The following is a 21812-nucleotide window of genomic DNA, read 5'->3' on the forward strand; positions in this document are numbered from 1 at the left end:
TCGTCGACCTGTACTCCAAACAGGTGCTGGCCGTCGAAGGGCATGTCTAGAACCTTTGCCTGAACTTCCTGGCGGAATGAAGTGGCTTTGAGCCATCCCTGTCGTCTCAGCACAGCCGCTCCCGCAAGTTGACGGAAGCCTGTCATGGCTGCGTCGATAGCACAGTCTATGAGCTCCGCTGCAGAAGATTGACCCTCCACGAGGAGCGCTTTCACCTCACCCTGGACGTCATCAGGTAGTTCCTTTAGGTAAGGGGCAATGTCCTCCCATAGTTGTCGATTGTAGCGTCCTAGCAAGGCAATGGAGTTGGCCACCTTGATGGACATGGCCGATGTGGAGGTGAAGCGCTTGCCTATTGTGTCCAGTTTCCTGCCCTCTTTATCCGGGGGAGCTGACAGTGGTGATGAAGGGTTGCGGGAGTTTTTCTGGGCCGCCTGCGTCACTACCGAGTCCGGTTTGGGGTGACCATTTAGGCAAGCCGCTGCAGTGAGTGGTGCCCTGTATTTTTTATCAAGGCGTGGGACCACCGCAGGCACAGAAGCAGGAGTGAGCATTAGCTTCTTTCCCTGTTCCCACAAAAAGTCTATGATTGGAACAGCTTTTGCAGATTTTTGAGGCTGTTCCTTGAAGTCATGGAGGAAACAGTCCGTTTCCGTGGATTCCACCACCATGTGGAATCTCTTCGCCGCTCTCTCCACCAGCTTGTGGAAACCCGCAATGTCCACCGGTGGGGAGTCCGCTTGGCGTGGTTGTGGTGAAGCTGGGGATGATGTAATATATTCGTCCTCATCAGCCTGGTCAGAGTGGTCTGAGTGAACATCCTGGACCTCTCCTTCCTCCAGTTCTTCCTCTTCATCTTCTTCGTCCGAAGAGACCACCACTTGAGGATGAACTTCCTGGTGGGGTTGATGGCGAGGATGAGGGCGTTCCGGTGCGGACACCTGAACATGCACTGGAGGTGTCTGATCTTCCTTGTCCTCTGGTGCGGGACTTTCAGGTGCTTGACCACCTTTGCTAGGTTCCGGAAAGCGCCGCTTGTAGTCTTGCACAAGAAGTTTCAAGTCATCCACCAGTGTCGCCGGCAGGCATATCATGAGGGTGACTTCGGTGTGGACAGTGGCTTGGACCGAGTGCTCCTGATACGTGAATTCGTCCTGTTCCTCATCCGTGCTTTGGCATTTTATGTGGAGGTCTGTGAGAGAAGTAGCGGGATTCAGATGGTCATCCTCCTCGGATTCCTTGCTTTGGAAAATTTCCTGAAGTGGTTGTTTTTCCACCTTGCTAGGAGACGTCGTTTCCGGGGTAATTATTGACTTTTCCTGTTTAGTATACTGAATGGTAGAGCTCGTAGTCGTCGAGGGGTCCGTCGACGGTGGTAGCATCATGTACGGCGTCTCCACCAGCTTTGATTTCTTCCATGTTTCGTTCGTCGTCGAATCGCTCGTCGACGGTGTCGTCGTCGAGTCCGTCGTCGTCGAGCCAGTCGTCGACGGTGTCTTCGTCGACGGTGTCTTCGTCGACGGTGTCTTCGTCGACGGGCTCGTCGTCGACGAGGTCTTCGTCGACGGAGGGGTTGACGAAGGTATCTTGGTCGTCGACGACTGCGCAGCCGTCGTCGTCATCGACGGTGCCTTCGTAGACGATTGTCTCGTCGACGAGTCTCTCGTCGACACTCTCGTCAACGACGGTTTGGACGACGATGTGCTCGTCGCTGTTGATGGCGTCGTCGACGGTGTAGTCTTCGTCGACATTGTCAGGGGAATAATTGAAGAAACAGGCCTACCTGTAGATGAAGAGGAAGTAGTCATCGTCGTTGAAGCTGAGGGCGACGATGCCGATGTGGTAGACACCGTGGTTTTTACTGAGGTAGTCCTCTGGCTTTGTCTGGAGGACGGAGCAGGCATTTTGAAGGTTTTATCTTCCTTCGCCGACACTGAGGGTGACGCCGATCTCGCCTCAGAAGACTTTTTGTGAGTCTTCGCAGGAGGAGTGCCTGAGTGGCCCGGGGAAGCGTCCCTTGGCCTCTTGCTCGAGCTAGCAGAAGTTCTGGAAACGCTGCTCACAGAGGACTCTGGATTGTCCCTGTTCTTAAGCCTGTCCAGCCAGATCAGAAGGCGACCTTCTCTGTCTCTCACGGTCTTTTTGGGAAAAGACCGACAGATTGCGCATTTTTCCGAATTGTGATCCGGGTAAAGGCAATACAGGCACAGGTCGTGTTTGTCATCCACATGAATCCTTTTCTTACTGCAGGAAGAGCAGGCCCTGAACAGGGCTTTCTTCCCCAAGTCAGACATGACAAAGGCAGTATAAACACACACTTACTTCAGGGGTAGTGTGTTGAGGAAGTCCTTGAAGAGATTTTTTGTTTCAGAGAAACTTCCAAGAGAGTTTGATGATTTTTAGTAATAATCCTGAGGAGAGCTCAGGCTGGAGACTCCCTAGCACAACGTGCGGTAGAAAATCTGAGGGACTGAGGCTCCTCCCAGGAAGGTTCTAGAGGGAGGTCGGAGCTGATTGGCTGACTATGTCAGTTTGGTCCTTTTTACATAAGGACAAGGAAAGGCTACTAAGGGGAGACCCTTGGACCCTTTTCTCTCTATGTATGTCTATGGACATTACTTTTTTATTTACCGGAGGCTCCCGTCTCGACGACGGGGAATGATTCAGGCATGTGAATCTATGAAAGACACCCCTAATACTGGATAAATGCAGTGTTCAAGGACAGCAATACTAGGCTGGCAAAAGAGAACATTTTCTTCCCGATGCTTTACATCCGTTTGGATTCCCTGTCTGGGGTGCTTCACAGGAAGTGGAAGCTTTGACCACCAAGCTTTGTGAGGTGGGGTGGGTGGTGAAGATAGCTGGGGGACCCCGTGCAAGGGGATGGCAGGAGACAATCGTTCTGTTCACAGGAGCCCCTGTGCTGGACGTGGACGAGGTCCCCAGAAGAAAGTCCATAAAGGCCTTGTTGAAAGGCAGCAAGGTTTCCGAGACAGAACCCTTTCCAACCCTTCAGAATAGGGCAGATCGAACAGCATGGAACCGTACAGCTCCGTGTCACCCAGAATGACAATTGGGGAGGCAAGGCCGAGGACCTCTGTGTCGGACGCAGCGCCAGGTAAAGTCGCTGAGGTACAACTGACACCGGTAGGAGGCTGTAACAGGAACCGGAGGTGCCGAACCCAGGGGGTCTCCATTGGAACATGCAGGGCATAAGGGAGCAATAGCAGGATCAGGCCGCCCAAATATGGTGCACATGGCGTCATAAAATTCTTTTATTTCGAAGGAGGTCGGTCCCTGCCCCGAAAGGAAGGGAAACGCAAAGCCAACCCAGGCACCCGCTTCGCAAAGCGAGCCTCGAACGCCACAGTTCCTCCGTCTCGTCACGCAACAGACTGGGTGAAGTCGAAGCACGCTTCAACTTCTTGTGGTGCCTCTTAACTGACCGCGATGACTTAAAGAGAGGACTTCGACTCTCCGGAGCAGTGCTAAGCCCTTCCACTCAAGCGGGAACAAGGCAACCTCCGTGGTGCCAGGTCGCGATCTGCTTTAGGCTCCCACGGCTCCCTCAAAGCCCTCGGTGCCTTGGTCTGGCAAATGGAGAACAAACGTGTTGTGGTTGCACTCTAGGCACCACAGACACACCAGGTGGGGGTACGTAACCGACATGGCACAGTACCAGACACTTCACGGCTTGAACCCAGAGGTCTTCTTGCTACACAACAAAAGGAGTAAAAAAAAAGTCTGGCAAATAATGAGTGGGTTAACTCTCCGACGGATCTGTGCTGGCCGACGGGGAAAGAAAAAACACACGTCTGCGCACCAGAGTGGCGGTTATATTGATGGCGCGAGCGGCACACAGAGCCAACCGACAGCATTTACTGGAGAGCAGAAGTACTGCTATCAAAAATCTTCTGGATCCAGCCTGACGCCTGGGAGTTCAAAGTTAAGGAATCGGCAGCTAGATGTCTCTATTGGATAGAATTGGCTACGCCTACCCTCACTATGTGAGCACATGGATAGATTAGTGATCTGAGATTAGCAACAGACCCCATACCTGGTGTGTGTAGTTAGATGGTCCGCATCAAACATGTAAACTCAGTTTATGCAAGGCTTCTGCATCCATTCCAGGGACTAGCATCTCTGCTGGAATTCTCCTCTCTGCCCCTCAAGGGGGCAAGGCACAGTTCATATGATAAGAATTACTGTGTTGAAAAACTGCAGCTGTGCTCCCGGGTTAGGTCTAAAAAACTTTAAGGGATGTTGCTGACCGGGCACAGGAAATCAGTACACTTGGTTGTTCGACCTTGTACAAAAGTTTCAGGCTGAATCCCAAGAAGAGTTACTAAATAACATTACAACATAACTGTACAAAGCCTAGGCAGCCTAAATCATCTAATACACAAAACTAAGAAAGAACCAAAGTGGACCCATAAGGAAATCACTACATCCCCCTACTTGGTCTGGAAAGTAACTTAGGTGGTCAAGAGGTCCAAGTAGGATGAGGGCTGCGGTCTCGCCCCAGTCGAGGAGAACGCAGATGTTGTTGGTGGCGGTGAAGAGTGCGGTCTCCATGCTGTTGTAGCCGTGAAAGCCAGAGTGGGAGGTGTCCATGACGTGCTCAACTCCGATGACGTCTGAGAGTTGGGTGTTGATGGCCTTCTCAATGATCTTGGCTGGGAAAGAGAAAGGAGATGGGTCAGAAGTTCTTGTGGTCTGTTGGGTATGAGGACAGCTTCTTCAGCAGGGGGTGATCTCTGCGTATACCCAGTCTTCAAGAAAGGTGGTGGTTTTGATGGAGCAGTTGATGGTGCGGCAAAGAAGGGGTGCGATGGAGGCGGCTGCTCTGCTGAAGATGTGGTACTGGCAAGGATTGGACGGGGCTTCTGAGAGGATGCTGTTGATGATTGAGTGTGTCCTCGGTTGTGAGCAAGGTCCAGTAGAGCACAGTCTGTTGGGGTGCGGAGGGGATGCATGCAGTGGTGGCTGGCATAGTGGCAGGGTCTAGGGTGTCAAAGCAGTCTTAAAGCTACCTGTTCTTGAGGTGGTAAAAAGTGCAGAGTTTGTCGCAGAGGTCTTGGGAGAGTGGTACGTCTGTGGTCTCGCTGTTGGGCTTGCCAAACTGTTTGACGATGGCGAAGAGTTCTCTGCTGTTGTGCATGTTGGTGTGGATTCTGTCTTATGCCGTTTTTGTATGGTTTTGAGGAGGAAGTGGTGGGCAGTGACGGCGGATTTGAAGATTGCGTGGGTTTCGTTGTTAATCCATCTCTTCTCAAGTAGTCTGCAGGTGCGTCTGGATTCATGGAGGGCGGGAGTGAACTAGCTGGCTTTCTTGGAGTGTTGCTTTCCTGGTCTCCTCTTGAGGGGTGCCAGAGTTTCTGAGCAAGTGGAGATCCATAGGTGGACGTTGCATGCTGAGGTGTTGGGAGTCTGTTGGCAGAGTGGTTGTGCTGAGGGAGTCAAAGAGAAGCTCTTTGGTAGCCTTTGTGCAGCTGCGATGGTAGGGTGCAAGGACGGCAGTGGTGTACGGTGGCTGTGACGAATGCAACATGCACGCAGTGGTAGTTGGTCCAGGAGAGTTTGGTGGTGTGACTGCATCTAATGTTCCAGCTGGAGAAGACATGATCGAGCATATGTCTGTCCGGCTGTTTTCAGTGCGGTGACTAGCTGCTTGAGTCAGATGTTGGCGAGGTTCTACAGAAGGGAGGTGGGTTTCTGGTCACTGGAGCTGTCCATGTGGAAGTGGAGGTCTCAGAGTAAGATGTAGTCTGTGGGTTGGAGAGCCTGGCGTGTAATAAAATCTATGATGGCATCATTGAAGGGCGGTCGGGACTGAGGGCCTGGAGACAAGGGTGCCTCGGACTATGGTGTTGGTCTGGATCTGGAAGTGGAGGTGTTCCATGGTAGTTGTTGGGTCCTTCGAGTGTGTGGTCAGTCGGAGGGTGTTCTTGTGGACGATGAATATGCGTACTCCAGGGCGGTCCTTGCAGGTGATTTTTTAGCTTTCGTGGATGGCAATGGTTGGTCCGGAGCAGGGGTAGTCCAGGTTTGGGTGAGGAAAGTGATGTCAGGAGAGATAGCGCTGAGGAGGTCCCATATTTCTGTGGCAGGTTTGTGGAGGGATCGCACTTTGAGGACGATGCAGTTGAGCCGGTTGGGAGAACTGTTGGTGAGCTGGGTGGCAGGAGAAGCTGGCATGTTGGTGTGGGTGAAGTCATAGTTCCAGTTACAGCAGGCGAGGGGTCTTCTGTAACGCTAGGTGGCAGGCAGCATGGTATTCAGAATTGAGGGGGTAGAGTGTACAGGTGTCATAGCGCTGAAAGATCTGAGAACCAGGGTCCCAGGCGCTGGGCACATTCGAGGCACGAACGGGCACAGACAGGCTTGCATTTTGCACACCAGGGGCGCACTCTCTACCGCCATTAAGTAGTGCTCTGTGAGGGGGGGAGAGGGGGGGCTGTTGACAACTCGGAGGTAGGAAAATACAGGACACTGGTGGATCGCAGGGGAGACGAAGGGGAAAACAGGCAGGAAAAGGAAAGAAAGGCAAAGCCAAATGGCAGAGGCAGCAAATTGTTAAAAAAAAGAAAAGCAGAAAGACAGAAAACGCATAAAGAGACATAAATAGCAGAATGACAGAAAACGCAGAAAGAGACAGAAAAAGCAGAAAGACAGAAGGGCAACCCTAGCAGCAGAGCAGACGCTCTACCTCTAGACCACCAGGGATGAGGTGCAGGCAGAAGCCCATGGGTGGAGGGCCACAAACTCCTGACCTCCGGGTCAGCAGCAACGGTAATAGCAGAAGCTACCAGATGGGTGCTGGCTCTGAAAGGAGCTACTCGACTAAAAGGATAGTGGACTGCACTTTAACCGCACAGCGGCTGCCATTAATTAGTACTGTGGGGGACTGGACAGCTGGGAGGCAGGAAAACAGGAGAGAAGGGTGGAAAACTTGAGGGAGCTGTGCCGCAGGGGCGACGAAGGTGAGGAAAGAAAGGCAAAGCCAAAAGGCAGAGGCAGAAAATTGTAGAAAGACACAAAAAGCAGAGTCGTACGCAGGGAACCTGCTGGTGATAGAGGGTCTCGAGCTCCTGCCCTTCGGGTCAGCAGCAGCAACGGGGACAGCAGCAGCTACCAGACGAAGCTGCGCTGTGAAAGGAGCAAATCCACTAAAAGATGAATAATTGTTGAAGTTCAACTGTTGAATTGTAGTATAATTAAGTCTATCAGAATATTTTAACTGGTTTTTATAAGAATGTTCATTTGATTTGACCACTGTATTTATGATATATGTGTTTTTTCTTGCGCATGTATCTTTTATGGATTGAAAATGCGAAATAAACAATTACTACTACTACTCTTTCACCAGCCCTCATCCACTCTATGGCTTCACCCACAATCACTCTGAAGAGCCTCCCCCCATATTGCTAAACGCCCACATTTAGCTCAGGATTGCAAACAACCTGGAAAACTGCTACAATTTGATGGAAGGTTCTAACCATGTACAACAACTGATGTTCCACATGTACCTCAGCATTAATGGAGACAAAATTGCAACCATGCTCTCGGACATCAGACTTCACTCAGCCTGCTCCAGGTCATGAATACAACCATATGCTGACGTCTCAAGAGGACTGCACAACAGAAAAAGAACAAACATTGGAGATGAACAGGAGACAATTGACGAACCGAAGCTATCAGTATGAGTCAGATGTTCCACGACCTAAGATGGTGAAAACAGATTAGGAATTGTAGTGCGGATTTAAAGTAGTCCTTTTTCCCTTTCTTCTGCTGAATTGACCACTAGAGAAACTGCAATGTCCTCATCTATCAAGGTGTAATCTTGCATGGTTTCCCAGCCAACATTCTACTTGAGTGGAAAGCTGCAAGGCGATAGAATAAAATCTTCATTCTCATATAAAGGCCTATGCTGTTGTGTCGATTCACATGCAATAACTAAATTCCCCGAAAAATTTGAGGAACCTCTTTGGTGTAAGGATTGCCAAATATTGGAATCATCACAAATGGTGGCATGTAGATGCGTTGGTATACTCTGTTCAACTGTAATTCATTGATTCGCATGAATTGGGTCAGATCCTGGTGCATTCCAAAGCAGTATGGGGAGATCGTCCTCAATCACCAACCTGTGCTGCAATGCAGGACTTCACTTTATTTAGCTTTTATTTTGTGAGAATGCTGCAAGATTTTTATTCTGGAAAAAGATTTTTTATTTTCATGCTGTATATTTTATTCAGAGTTTGGATATTTACCATCAAACTAAATCTTTTATTTGGAATGAAATATTCTCGGCTTACAGAATGCAGAAAATGGATCATACACAAGGTCACTACAAAAGAATTAAACCAGCATGAAATCCGGAAGAAAAGTACATGACAGGCACATAACAGAGGCAAAACCAGTACAAAAAAAGAGGCAATGCCTAGACTGCTACAGAGACAGGCTTGTCTACGACCAAATAGTGTGCCGTCCCCCAAAATACACATGGAGCAGAGGCCAGAAAGGCCTATATACACTACATAAAATGGTAGATTTGGTAGAAACCTGGCCTCTCTAATCGGCTCCTTGTGTGCCTGGAACATCTTCACATTATTCATGTTGGACTGCCAATATTTCACATAACCACCATGATCTGCTGTCAGCATCCACATGTCGTTGTGCGACCAGGTCATGGCTCTCACTGGACTGTCATGAGCCTGTGACAGAGGTAAAGTAGGATGGAAATTAACAGAATGACAGTACATATTGTGAGGAAGAGAAAATAGTTTTCCATAATCAAGGATGTTAATACTCAACATTTGTAGGAGATTTAAAAAAAGAATTACAGTCTCGAATCAGGACGGAAAAAAACACCATTTGCACTGCTGTACAGCAGGATACAGAACATTCTCACTAGCAAAGGCATACACTAGGAGTCTCATCTGGTTCAAAAGAAATTTGGGGTACATTACAATACATGGGAACATTAAAAAGCCACACCATTGTTGCAAAAATGGTTCATGTATGAAATTCACTAGTAAGAGGAGGGAATGTAGGGGACTACCAAAAGAACAGAGGAAAGAAATCTGCACAGTGATTTGGACAACATGCTAGCAATCAGCACAACTGGCAGGCACAATCATTTAAACACACTCAACGGAGCGCTTGAAGCACATCTATGGTCAAATAATGACACTAACCTGTAAAATGGTTTCAAAGTTAAATGTCAGCCCATTCCACAAAGTGAACTCTCCACTTGATGCTCCAGTGACTAAGCGTCGTCCTTCAGGAGTCCACTGCAGAGGGTGGAGAAATTGAATACTCAGCAGATGAGAAACAGCAAGCGGATCAGGTCTTACAATAAAAGTCAATACTTAACAATAGATGTGGCATGAATTTAGATTAAAATTTTACAAGCTGTGCAAAATTCTACTTGCAACACCTTAAGCCTATTATGCCACTCACCTCAACAGAAACTCTGGATTTAATTTTTGGTTTTAAGGTACTTTATGAGGTATACACATGCACATTAAGGATGTGGCTGCATTTGAAAATGCTGCTTGTTCCTCCATTACTTCTCAGTGAAACCTGGTGGGTCATAGACTCAAATTATGCAACCAGCAAAATGATTGAAGTCACAGTAAGGAATATGCTACTTACCAGTATGCTCTGTTCTTGGCATGTAGGGCTGCTGACATTCATATCTGTGCATAGATCGCTGCCTAGTGTTGGGTCCGGATGATTGCACATTGTTGTCCTGGAAGAGTCTTTGAAGTATCACGAGATAGGTGGCTCCTCCCCTGGACTACAGTGCGCATGGGCATCCTCTCCATCCTCAGATTGTTTTTCGCCATTATGGCAGATACGGAGTGTGGTATAGCAAGAGATGTCCATGCAAGAAAGTAAGAGTAAGAGTAAATGCTACAGCTGCGACAGGCACCGGGGAGGAGGGTGGGCGATATGAATGTCAGCAGCCCTACATGCCAAGAACAGATGCATACTGGTAAGTAGCATATTTCGTTCAAGGTATGTGGGCTGCTGAATTCATATCTGTGCATAGAATGAATAGCAGTCTCTCCCTTAGCGGTGGCTACCTGTGCCAGCTGCAGCAGTCTGAAAAAGAGTTTTTAAGAACAGCCTGTCCTACAGCAGCTTGCTGTTTGGAATGTACATCTACACAATAGTGTTTTGTGTAAGTATGTATGCTGGTCCATGTGGCTGCTTTACATATTTCCTCTAGAGGAATGTTTCCTAGGAAATCCATGGATGCCCCTAATTTGCGTGTGGAATGCGCTCTTGGGGGGACTGTTAAAGTAAGTTTTGCCTTGAGATAACATATTTGAATGCACTTAACTATATCTGGCTAACCCTGACTTGGAAATGGAGTTGCCTTTGTGCTGTGGTGAAAAGGCAACAAACAACTGCTTAGTTTTCCTAAAATCCTTAGTTCTATCAATGTAGTATAGGAGAGCATTTTTTACATCTAGTGTGTGTAGAGCCCTTTCAGGTACTGACTGTGGATTTGGAAAGAACACTAGCAGTTCTATTGTTTGATTTACATGAAAATGGGATACCACCTTTGGCATAAATTTAGGGTTTGTTCTAAGAACTACCCTATTTGCATGTATTTGGATGAATGGCTCTTGAATAGTTAGGGCTTGCAGCTCACTAACTCTTCTAAGCGAAGTAAGTGCTACAAGAAAAGCTACCTTCCATGTTAGGAACTGTAGTTCACATGAATGCAATGGTTCGAATGGTGGTCCCATTAGTCTGGTTAAAACGACGTTTAGGTTCCAGACAGGTGAAGGTGGATGTTTTGGGGGATTATTCGTTTGAGTCCCTCCATGAATGCTTTAATTGCAGGCACTCTCAACAGTGAAAGATGCGGCCTGTTTTGAAGATAAGCTGCGATGGCAGCTAAGTGTATTCTTATAGACTAATAAGCAAGATTGGAACAATGTAGGTGCAAAAGGTAGCAAATGATATTTTGCGTTGAAGCATCTAGTGGGTTTATGTCATTGTTATTACAGTAAATGACAAAACGCTTCCACTTTGCTGCGTAAAAAGCTCTGGTAGTAGGTCTTCTGGCCTCCTTGATAATGTTCATACAGTCTGGAGGTAAGTTTAGGTACCCAAACTCAAAGACTTCAGGAGCCAGATTGCAAGGTTCAGTTGTTGCGGATCTGGGTGCTGTATGTCTCCATGGCTCTGAGTGAGAAGAGTGGGTGTTATCCGCAGTCTTTGATGAGGTACCACGGAAAGTTCTAGGAAAGTTGTGTACCATGGTTGCCTCGCCCATGTTGGAGCAACCAGGATTAGTGTTAATGAATGTTGGCGTAGTTTGCGTGCCACCAGCGGTATTAACGTGCTGGGGGAAAATCGGACGCAAATTTGACTGACCAGTTCATCCATATCGCATTGCCCTGCGACTGCGGGTGTGGAAACCTGGCGGCAAACTACTGGCATTTTGCGTTTTCCTTTGTCCCGAACAGGTCTATCTCTGGTTGACCCCACTGTTGGAAGTATGGTTGTAGCACTGTGGGATGAATCTCCCACTCGTGCATCTGTTGGCTGCGTCTGCTGAGCAGATCCGCTATTTGGTTGTTCTTGCCTGGGAGGTGTTCCGCCATGAGAAATAGGTTTCTCTGAATGGCCCACTTCCACATGCTTTGGGCTAGATGTGATAGCTGTGGAGAGTGTGTTCCTCCCTGTTTCTGTATGTGGTACATTGCTGTCATGTTGTCCGTCCGGATCAACACAGTCTTGTTGCATAAATGTACTTTGAACGCTTTCATTGACATAAAAATTGCCATCATTTCTAACAAGTTGATGTGCATTTTCTTTTGTTGTGTCGTCCATAGGCCCTGCACTGTGTACTGAAGGACATGGGCTCCCCATCCTGTCAGGGATGAGTCTGCTGTCAACACTACTTGTGGTACAGGCTCTTGGAACAGTCGTCCTTTGCAAAGGGTTTGTGGATTCCTCCAATTCAGAGAGTTGTATGCACGACTGGTGACCAACACTAGGTCTTTTAATTGTCCTTGAGCCTGGTTCCACTGCTGTCCTAAGCACTCTTGCAGAGGACGCATGTGTAATCTTGCGTGAGGGACTATGAAGATGCACAAAGCCATCATGCCTATGAGTTGCATAAACACTCGGGCAGAAAGCGAGTGTTGGGGCTTGAACTTTTGGATCAGCAGTTGCATACTGTTGATTCTTGCAGTGTTTGGGCATGCTTTTGCTGCTAGAGTATCTATTGTTGCTCCCAGGTACTGCTGTACATGGGACGGCTGGAGATGAGATTTTGTGTAGTTTAACGTGAAGCCTAGACTGTGCAGGAGGTGAATGGTGCGGGACATGTGACTGGCACATTGCTGGGCCGACTTTGCCTGAATTAGCCAGTCGTCCAGGTACGGATAGACGTGAATATGTTGTCTTAAATGTGCGGCTACTGTCGCTAGGTATTTTGTGAACACCCTTGGGGCTGTTAGACCAAATGGAAGGACTTTGAATTGGTAATGTTGATTTTGTATTGTGAACCGGAGATATTTCCTGTGAGCAGGATGTATTGGTATATGGAAGTATGCATCTTTGAGGTCCAAAGTTGCGAGGAAGTCTCCTTGCTGCAGCAGTGGTAAGACTTGTTGTAGAGTGAGCATATGGAAATGCTCTGATAAAATGTATTGATTTAGTGGCCCGAGGTCCAATATGGGTCTGAGAGACCAGTCCTTTTTGGCGATGAGGAAGTATAGTGAGAATACCCCTGTACCTTGATGTTCTAATGGTACTAGTTCTATGGCTCCTTTTTGCAGCATGCTGAGGACTTCTTGCTGCAATAAGTTTAGGTGTTCTGCAGACATAGGGCGGTGTTTTGGTGGTATGTTGGGTGGTGTGGAGGTTAGCTCTAGGCAATAGCCATCCTGGATAATTTGCCTTACCCACTTGTCTGTAGCGATGTTTTGCCAGACTGGTAGGAACTGCTGTAATCGCCCCCCGACTGGTGTTGTAAGGTCTGGGGGCAGCGCTAAGAAGTCACTGCTTTGTGTTGGTAGAGGATCTGGTGGTATTATTCCCTCATCCTCTGCCTTTGTTGGTATTGCCGCGGTATCCACCTCTATTGTTTTTATTGTAGGTGGTTTGTGTATTAGCTTTGTAGCCTGAGGTCTGCTGTGATGAGCTACCTCTTGCAGCACCTCTGTAATTGGGGCGACGAAAGGAGCTCCTATGCTGTTGGGATTGTAAGGCTCCCATAGACTTAGCTGTTTCAGTGTCCTTTTTCATTTTGTCCAGGACTGTGTCTACAGCTGGACCAAATAAAAAGTCAGGATTAACTGGCTGGTTTAATAAAGTAGACTGGACTTCGTTTTTGAAACCTGAGATGCGAAGCCACGCCTGTCTCCTGAGCATAACACTGGCGTAAATAGATCTGGCTGCTGTTTCTGCCAGGTCTAGGGCTCATTTAATGGAGGCGTTTATTAGCTTTCCCTCCTGTACTAGGTCTTCAGCCTGTTCCTTGTAAGGTTCAAGTAAATGTTGGAGAAGTGTCTCTAGGATGTCATAATGTGCCCTGTCGTACCTAGATAACAGGGCTTGTGTATTAGATATTCTCCAAATATTAGCTGCTGGAGCAGCTACCCTTTTTTCTGAGGCCTCCAAGATGTTTGATTCCTTGTCAGGAGGTGGAGCTTCTCCAGTGGTTTGGGAGTTTGTACGTTTACGCGCATTGGACACCACTAAGGAATCCAAAGGCAGTTGTCCCTTAATATATGTGGGGTTTACTGGTGCTGGCCTGTATTTCCTCTCTATTCTGGGGTTAATGACCCATGCCCTAGTGGTTTCTTTAAATATGTCACCTGAATGTTTGAGTACCCCTTTTAACATAGGCAGTGTTTTGACAGATCTTTCTGAAGTGGCAAAAGTGTCAAAGAGGAAATCCTCCTCAATGGGGTCTGCATGCATCTCTACATTGTGATGGAGGGCTGCCGCATTAAAAGCAGGGGAGGAGCCACCTATCTCGTGATACTTCGAAGACTCTTCTTCCAGGACAACAATGTGCAATCATCCGGACCCAACACTAGGCGGCGATCTATGCACAGATATGAATTCAGCAGCCCACATGCCTCAAACAGAGGTCTTTTTGTAGGCAAATCGGACTAGCTTTAAGCAAGAATCAGCTTCACTTCAAGGTGACATTCATAGGAGCATTAAACCAAAAACTTAACATGGCAATGAATGTCCAATCACAGATTCTTGAATTTTATATTTATCAGTGCAATGCCAAAATGTGAAAATTCAGAAACATTATAGTGCTTCACAGAAGTCTTAAGCTAGATTCATAAAAAATGCCCACGTCAAAGTTTTCTTTCTAGTAATTTTATCTTATTGGCAGCTATTAGTCAAGATGTAACTGGTATGCGGTACATAGTACAAATTGTAATGATAGGCTCAAATCCCATTTCTGGAGGGTCACAAGGTAGACAGGGGATACTAGGACCCAGCCTGTGAGCTGTAGATCATTTGTCACTCGTGTCTTGGGGCCAGTCATATTATGGCTGTTCAAACTGGGCCAAGTACAACCCTTTCCCCTTTGCGCAGCGGACTTTTAGGATACCGAGGGTGAGCAGTCACCAGTGTCTCAGGGAGGCAGTGTGGTATGCTCGAGCTCAGCATTCAACAATTAACCAACACAGACAAAAATGAAAATGTCCAGCTCAGTGCTTCTGTACGGAAAAATAAATTACTTTTCATCACAATAGTACTAAATACTACAACATACAATATGTTTTACACGTTAGTATCCCCAAGTGGATTCCTCTTCATGGCACTACATACTCCACAATCCCTCTCTACTACTCCTTTACAAGTGGCCCCCAATCTTTGCGAAATAGGTATACAGAGAGAGGCAAAAATAGGTTTAGCTTTTTGTTCGCACAGTCAAATATTCAGTGTTCAGTCCAGTCTCTTGCGGTACTGGCATGGCAGGTTCAAGTCATCGATCGGCCCTTGAAAGTTCATGTGACCCTCCAGTGTATCTGCTGCAGGGACCATGGTGAGAAGCAAGTTCACTGAATCTTGGGGTAAACTGGATACAGGCTGCGTTCATAAGCATGTCCACACAGCCTCAGTTCTTTGAATGTCTCTAACGTCAGCACGGCTGCCGGCCTCAGGGGTCTCTGATGGATGCGGTCCCACCGGGGTCAAGTGTAGTCTCCGGCACAGGTTGTCACAGCAGCTGCTGCCCTAACTGGACCGGTAGGTGAGGCACTGACCGGACCTTTGATGACCACATAGCTTAGCTCTGAATGGGTCTATGACAGGCATGCAGTTGCATGAATAATGGACTCATGACGATCACAGCAGTTGCAGCTACCATGGAAACAGATTGAAAGACTAGGGGGGTCCATCTTGACAAATGGGTCCTCCCTAGCTCACTCTCATGCAGACCACTTTCTCTGGATGTTCCACAGGCACCAGGGACATGCTGGACCGCTCTCCTCCTGGAAGTCTTTGCAAGGCCAGGAAGTTGTATTCTCTCTTTCAGCTGACAGCTTCTAGGTGATGCAGCATACATCTACAGCTCCTCTAAAAGAAAATGCATATTTCAGGTGGTGCCCCATCATCTTTGGAAGACCGCCTGTCATGCAGCCACCATATCAGGCTGCAAAGCAGTCCTTTTAAAAACCTGCAGAGCAATCCCTTCTCGGGTCATGAGAGACTTGAAACTTTGACTAACTGGGGTAATTTGGGTCTGACTTTTATACACAACTTCTACACTAGGGATGTGCGATCCACTGTCTCAAACCGTGAAACAGCTTTGGGATGGTTCTCCTTTCACGTTTTCTCCTCAGGCTGCTCACTACTCCAATCTGGAGCAGCCACAACAAAGGAAAAAAAACGTTGAGGTTTTTGCATCTGATTTTAATTAGCCTAACCGAAGAAGTAATCTAGACAGAAAAAAGCACTGGCACAGCAAATAGGTCTTGCCTAGGCAAGAGCTATCACCTTTAGAAATATGCTTTAGGCATATTGTACACCAGAGTGGTTGCTGTTCAGCAAGGCTAAAAGTTAGTTGAGGATAGCGGCATGGATTGCGAGTGTTGAACGGTGAAGAGTTGAGTCCCAAAGAGTGGAGCAACAGAGGAGTGGTGTAAAGGGGCATATACAGTTGTGGCGTAGAGTGGATTGGTTTTGAATGCATTGGCACAGAGTGCTGCAGAGTATAGTGGCATTGCTCGTAGCGATAAAGAATTCAGCAGCATAGATCACAGAGCAGTGGTTCAGAGTAGAGTGCCATACAGTACAATGGGGAGAGTGTAGTGGTGCAGAGCGGTATAGAGTTCACTGGCGTAGTGGTGCAGAGTAGACTATAGTGCCCTAGAGTGTAGGGGCACAGAGTGCAGTGAGGGAGGCGGAGAAGAGTGACAGAGTGCAGTGGTGTAAAGTGCACTGGCATTGAATGCAGTAGTGCAGAGCAACGAGTGGCGCCGAGTGCAGTGCTGTGGAGTGGCATAGAGTGCAGTGGCGCAAAGTGGTATTGAGCAAAGTGAAGTAGTGTGTAGTGGTGCCGAGTACAGTGGTGCAGAGTAGACCACAGCCACAACAGCGGGCACGCTTCGGAGGTGGCCCAAACCTTCATGCACAGTCCCCCATCCGGTATCCGGCAGTGGCGTGGGGGGACACCCTGAAACCCCAGCGATCAGCCTCTGGAGCACTCCGAGTCTGTGGTGTGCTGCAAGGGAAACAGACTGACTCAGTGGCTATGGGGTCGGGACCATGAGGGCGTAGCACAGCTCCTGTACCATAGGGGGACCCAAGGGAACAACCTCTCCGAGGACTGCCAGCAGAGACAGGCTGCCGGTGTCCTGAATGCAACCAGTATCAGTAAACCTAGACTGCCTCAATGCATCCGCGGAACTCACCAGCATCCACGCGTCGGGACTCAGACCTCTCCCCTCCACTCACCGGACAGAGGCAGTCCCAGGGGATCATCAGCATCTTTGACAAGCATCCGGGCCAGCCTCAGGGAAAGTGGCTGCAAGAACGTCCCGAGCCTCCCAGCGATGATGAGGATCCGCTCCCTGGTCCGAAGTAGCTCAGGGGGAGCCCCGTTGTCATGGTCGGCAACTGGGCGGATTGCCAGAGAATAGGGCTGCAACCACGGCCAACTCTTCCCTGCACGCCGTGAGGTAGACCACATCAATGCAGCAAAATGCAGTGGTGTCGAGCAAATGGGTAAACGTGCTGGCACGAATGAGGATATTCACAAATTAGTGATCCCCAGCCCCGGAGCCACTTCGCAGAGCTACCACCCAGCGGTCATCTTGGCAAATTAGTGCAGTGATGTAGAGTGGCATAAAGTGTACTGGCTTAGAGTGGTGCAGAGTACAAAGGCATAGAGTGCAGTAGTGTAGAGTTGTGTGGCGTAGAGTAGTGGCGTGGTGTTGTGCATAGAAAAGTGCAGTGGAATGGAGTATGTATGGTAGTGCACTGCTATTACAGAAAACATTTTCTACTAAAATGACCATTACATTGGAACAGACCGTTTTAATAATAAAATATACATGTGTGGTAATTGGATTTTCTAGTTTACCGATTTGTTTTGATCATATTAAATCACTTTTTTCTCCAAAACTTCAGAATTTGGAAAAAATGTGCTTCGTTTTTGCTTTTTCAAATTGATATATTCTTAACTATTTGCACATTTAATTTAAATGTTGTGGTGGGTGCGGGCAAAATGGCGGCATAGCAGGACATGTAGTTTAGAGCTCCTACCTGCCACCTGCCGAAAATATGCCCAGCGGATCCCCCTGGGTGGCGAAATTAGCTTACAGGACTGCCGGACGGTCTTCCTAGTGTGGGGCCTCTAGAGCGGACCCCTCAGCCCCGCTGCGGAGACCGAGAGCTGCGGCACCGCGAGGGCCCTACCCCACAGTACAGCAGCAGACAGCTTTTCCAAGGCGGTGGTCTGGTGTCCCAGACCACCGGGCCAGCTTCTATTCACCCGGCCGTCAAGTCGGTAACCCGGAGGACACAAGGGTTACATATGATGCTGCCCAGCCGACAGTGGAGACGTGTATCACCAGGGGGGGATCGGCCCGAGAAAAGCCAGGCTGCCTCGCCCGAGCGGCTGCCGGGACTGCAGCGGTGACAAGGCTTTGGCTACACTGCACACAAGCGCATCAGAGTGCCTCCGGGCGGAGGCAGGGGCTCCTGCTGACCGACAGGAGGCAAGCATCGGAGAGGCGAGCCCTGGCGAATTCCTGGGTGCGGCCTACTAGGCCTCAACATCCTCGGCCTAAATTTTGGTGCAGCCCACAACAGAGAAGCATCCCGGGCGAGGCCAGAAAGAGGCCCCAGGACTAGAGCTGGCGAGCCGGAAGCAATCTGAGCCTTCCCTGCGCCTCCAGTGGAGAGGGGGAAATCTGTGAAGCCCTTCAGACAGCGGGGGGAGCTGCCGACTTGACGATTTGCTGCCACGCCAGGGGTTGGATCAGCTGGTGAGGCAATTTGTGCTTGTGCGCGCCATCGAGTGAAGGGGTGGCGCGGGCAGGGATTAGTGAGGTCGCGGCTGGCGCTGCCCCCGCTCCACAGTGACTACCTGAGGCCCGGAGTGGTGAGTGGAGGCGGATAGGGACGGGCTGGTTCTGGGGTAATCCCAGCCTTGCAGTGACAGGCAGCAAACATTATTGAGCCTGAGATCTAAGGCCACGGGGCGACCCTCCAACTGTCCGTGAGGGGACTTGAGCCCCAGGGACCACGCCGGACTACCTCAGCCACGGCTTGGGCACGCCTAGATCTGGTCCTTGCCCGCGCAACTGATGAGGTCTTCCCTGTAATAGGCCTCAAGAACCCCCGGCCGCGATTTTAAGGGCGACTGCGAAGCGGCGCTGGGGCTACTGGCCCCTACACGGGTCTTCAAAGCGGAAATTCTCTGGACTTTAGGATGCTGACCTTTGGACTGGTTCAGGTGCACCTTTGTCTTGACAACGGGTTGCATCGCCCATTTGCCTAGCCGTCCTGACCGGTGGCAGTAACCCACGGGTACCCGCTTCTGGTCGATCTTACGGTAGGAAAACCCAGCTAGGGACTGGGGGTGAGAGTGGCCCTCTGCATGGCAGAGGCGATCCCTGCATGCCGGTATACACTGTTCACACGGCGAGAAGACTGCGCAGTTGGAGGGGACTTTGGGGGTCCAGTCTGCCCAATTGGTATCAGCGTTTAACACCTTCTCTGGCTTCAGCTGGTTATCCGGCCGCCGGGCCCTCGCCTCCGGTCACAGCCACTTGACCAGTTCCCCTCGGAGAGAGCTACGCGGGACCCGAGAGTTCTGAATAAACGGCGTAGGGGTGGTGCATACTGCCACGGTTTGGGAGCGTTCCCTCTGTGGTGGAGGTGAGATATCAGAATATACCCAGGAGAATAGCAGTGCAATGGAAGTGTCACCCACTGGACGCCCTATGGGACAGGCGGGGACCCCCCTAGTACGGGCCTCCTTCTTGTCGGGGCTCAGGGACGATGCAGGGGTATGTCCTCGTCTAGGTCAAGGAAGGGGAAGCCTTTGAAAGATATCTTTGGCCACTCGTTGTCCAACCCCAGCATGGCGGCGGCAGCACCTGTGAACGAGACCGCTAAGCCCGCGTGAGACAAACTGATAATAACGGCCTTTCTGGAATCTATGTTCCTTACCCTTCGTCCATTAAACCGAATTCGCAGCAGAGGTCAAGGAGATGAGAGACGTGGACGCTATCTGATGCTTTTGCGACAGATTACAATGCTCCAGCAGGAGGAGATCAGGGTGCAGGACCAACATGTGGACATCCAATCGCACCTGGAGGACCTGGAAAATAGGTCCCCTAGGCATAACATTAGGATTCGGGGGGTGAAATCCACAGAAAACACCAAGGATCTGTTTGCCTTCTCCAACAGCCTTGTCCGACACACCCTCGGCGACTCTCATATGCATCTGACATTATCCTTGACAGAGCGCACAGGGTCGGACTGTCTAGGGCACCCAACACCCCTCCAGCAGACATATTGGTCTGCGTACAGGACTTCAAGATTAAGGAAGCCATTCTCACTAAGGCACGATCTTTGCACCCTATTTCCTTCCGCGGCCACTCCCTGGTGCTGTACCAGGACTTAAATCTAATCTCCCTTCAACGCCGCCAATTCCGCCCTGAAACTGAGTACCTTTGACAGCAGTGGATCCCATATTCCTGGGGTCACCCATTCCACTTAATCTTCTGATACAACGGCAAACTCCACCAACTTCACTCACTGATCGACACTTGCCGGATGCTGGGTCTTGAAATTGCAAGAAGTCAGCAGGCAGCCATCACAGCTGTTTCGGAGGCCCTCACTGGGGAGGGTCCCAGCACTAAGTGACACCTGGGGGGTTTTTGTTTTTTATTTTTGTCTTTGATTTCTAGCATGTGCCCTCATGGAAAGGAGGCGGGCGGAGTGGTACTCTTCCCCTTGGTCACGACGTGGAGCCCCCTCATTTCTCTGCCCGGTCATCTCGTGATGGCAGACAATGTTAGCTGACTTTGCATGATCAAACTCTCCCCACCTGGATGTTGTTTTGGGGCAGAGTTTCAGTTTTTTTGGGGGGTTTTCTTTTTCTTGGTTGAGACAAGCCCCCCCCCCCCCGTTCTATAGTTATTACACGGGGTGGGTTGCCCCCTCATACGTCTTCAACCCTCTGCCCACACAATTGCCCATGGGGTGACACAGCTTCTGCTCTCTGCTAATCTCCATGCCACATAATTCAGTTAGTATCTTGACATTTAATGTACGCAGCCTAAACAACCCCATTAAGCGCAGGGCCATACTTCACTACCAGGAGCACTCCAAAGCTGACACGTCTCCTACAAGAGACGCATCTATTCTCAAGGACCATCACAGGATGAAGTCACGCGCCTTTCCCACACAGCAGTTTTATTCCAACTCTACTAAATCGGTAGGGGTGACATCCTAGTCTCCTGCTCCTTCCAGGGCAAGGTCCTCCAGAAAGAGGCGGAAATCAAGGGTTATTTGCTCACATATCAGTTTCAGGTGGCGGGTGTTTCTTTTATAGCGGGATCCTTCTACGCTCCCAACAAAGGTCAGGAACCATTCTTCCACAATGCACTCACAGAGGCGACGGCTAACTCTGAGAGGTGCCTACTGTTGGGGGGCGGACACGAGGATTTGAATATGGTATTTGATAACATTCACGACAGCTCAGGTCAGCGATCGAGTCAAGTTGGGGCTCTCTCACCGGCAGTGTCGGCCCGCCTCCAAGATCTGGGCATAGTTGACATATGGCGCCATTTCCACCCCCATAGCCGAGCCTACACTTTTTACTCAGGATCACACAAGACATACGCCAGACTAGACTATCTCCTTAGCACTACCCCGTTACAAGCACTTGCGTGTGACTCTAGAGATCCTGACAGCGTCTCTATCAGACCACTACCAGGTCATTGCCTCCTTCCAGTTTCCCCCCTACGCGCCGATCGCTGAGACAATGGCGACTACGCGACACACTACTGCACCGGGTCTCCAACGTTGATCAAATTAAGGCTGCGATCATAGATTACATTGCTCTCAATAGCACCCCAGACACCTCCTTGGCGACAATGGGTGCGCCTTAAGCTGTTGTTGCGAGGGGAATTTATAGCTATTTCCACTGCAGAAAACTTAAGAGCGTAGTCGCAAACGAGCGGCCGAACTTGAACAGATGCACAAACGTGGCCCGGGCGTCAACTTTGCGTGGAGCAGCAGCAGCTGGCAGCGCTTGATCAGGACAGAGCCGAGTATGCGGCTCTCCGTCA

The 21812-nt window shown here is 49.4% G+C and overlaps 1 protein-coding gene across 2 annotated transcripts in view; it reads right to left on the reverse strand.

Annotated features, from left to right (window-relative positions):
- The window catches only part of WDR33 (WD repeat domain 33), a 1115698-nt gene that overhangs the window by 744651 nt on the left and 349235 nt on the right, over positions 1-21812 (reverse strand). For both annotated transcript variants that reach the window (XM_086944027.1, XM_086944028.1), the window contains exons 5-6: positions 9198-9293; positions 8563-8714 (exon numbers count right to left, since the gene is read on the reverse strand). In XM_086944027.1, coding sequence (XP_086800153.1) covers positions 8563-8714; positions 9198-9293 — 248 coding nt within the window. The remainder of the gene's footprint in view (positions 1-8562; positions 8715-9197; positions 9294-21812) is intronic.

Source organism: Lissotriton vulgaris, chromosome 11 (genome assembly GCF_964263255.1).
Source record: "Lissotriton vulgaris chromosome 11, aLisVul1.2, whole genome shotgun sequence".
Lineage (NCBI taxonomy): Eukaryota > Metazoa > Chordata > Amphibia > Caudata > Salamandridae > Lissotriton > Lissotriton vulgaris.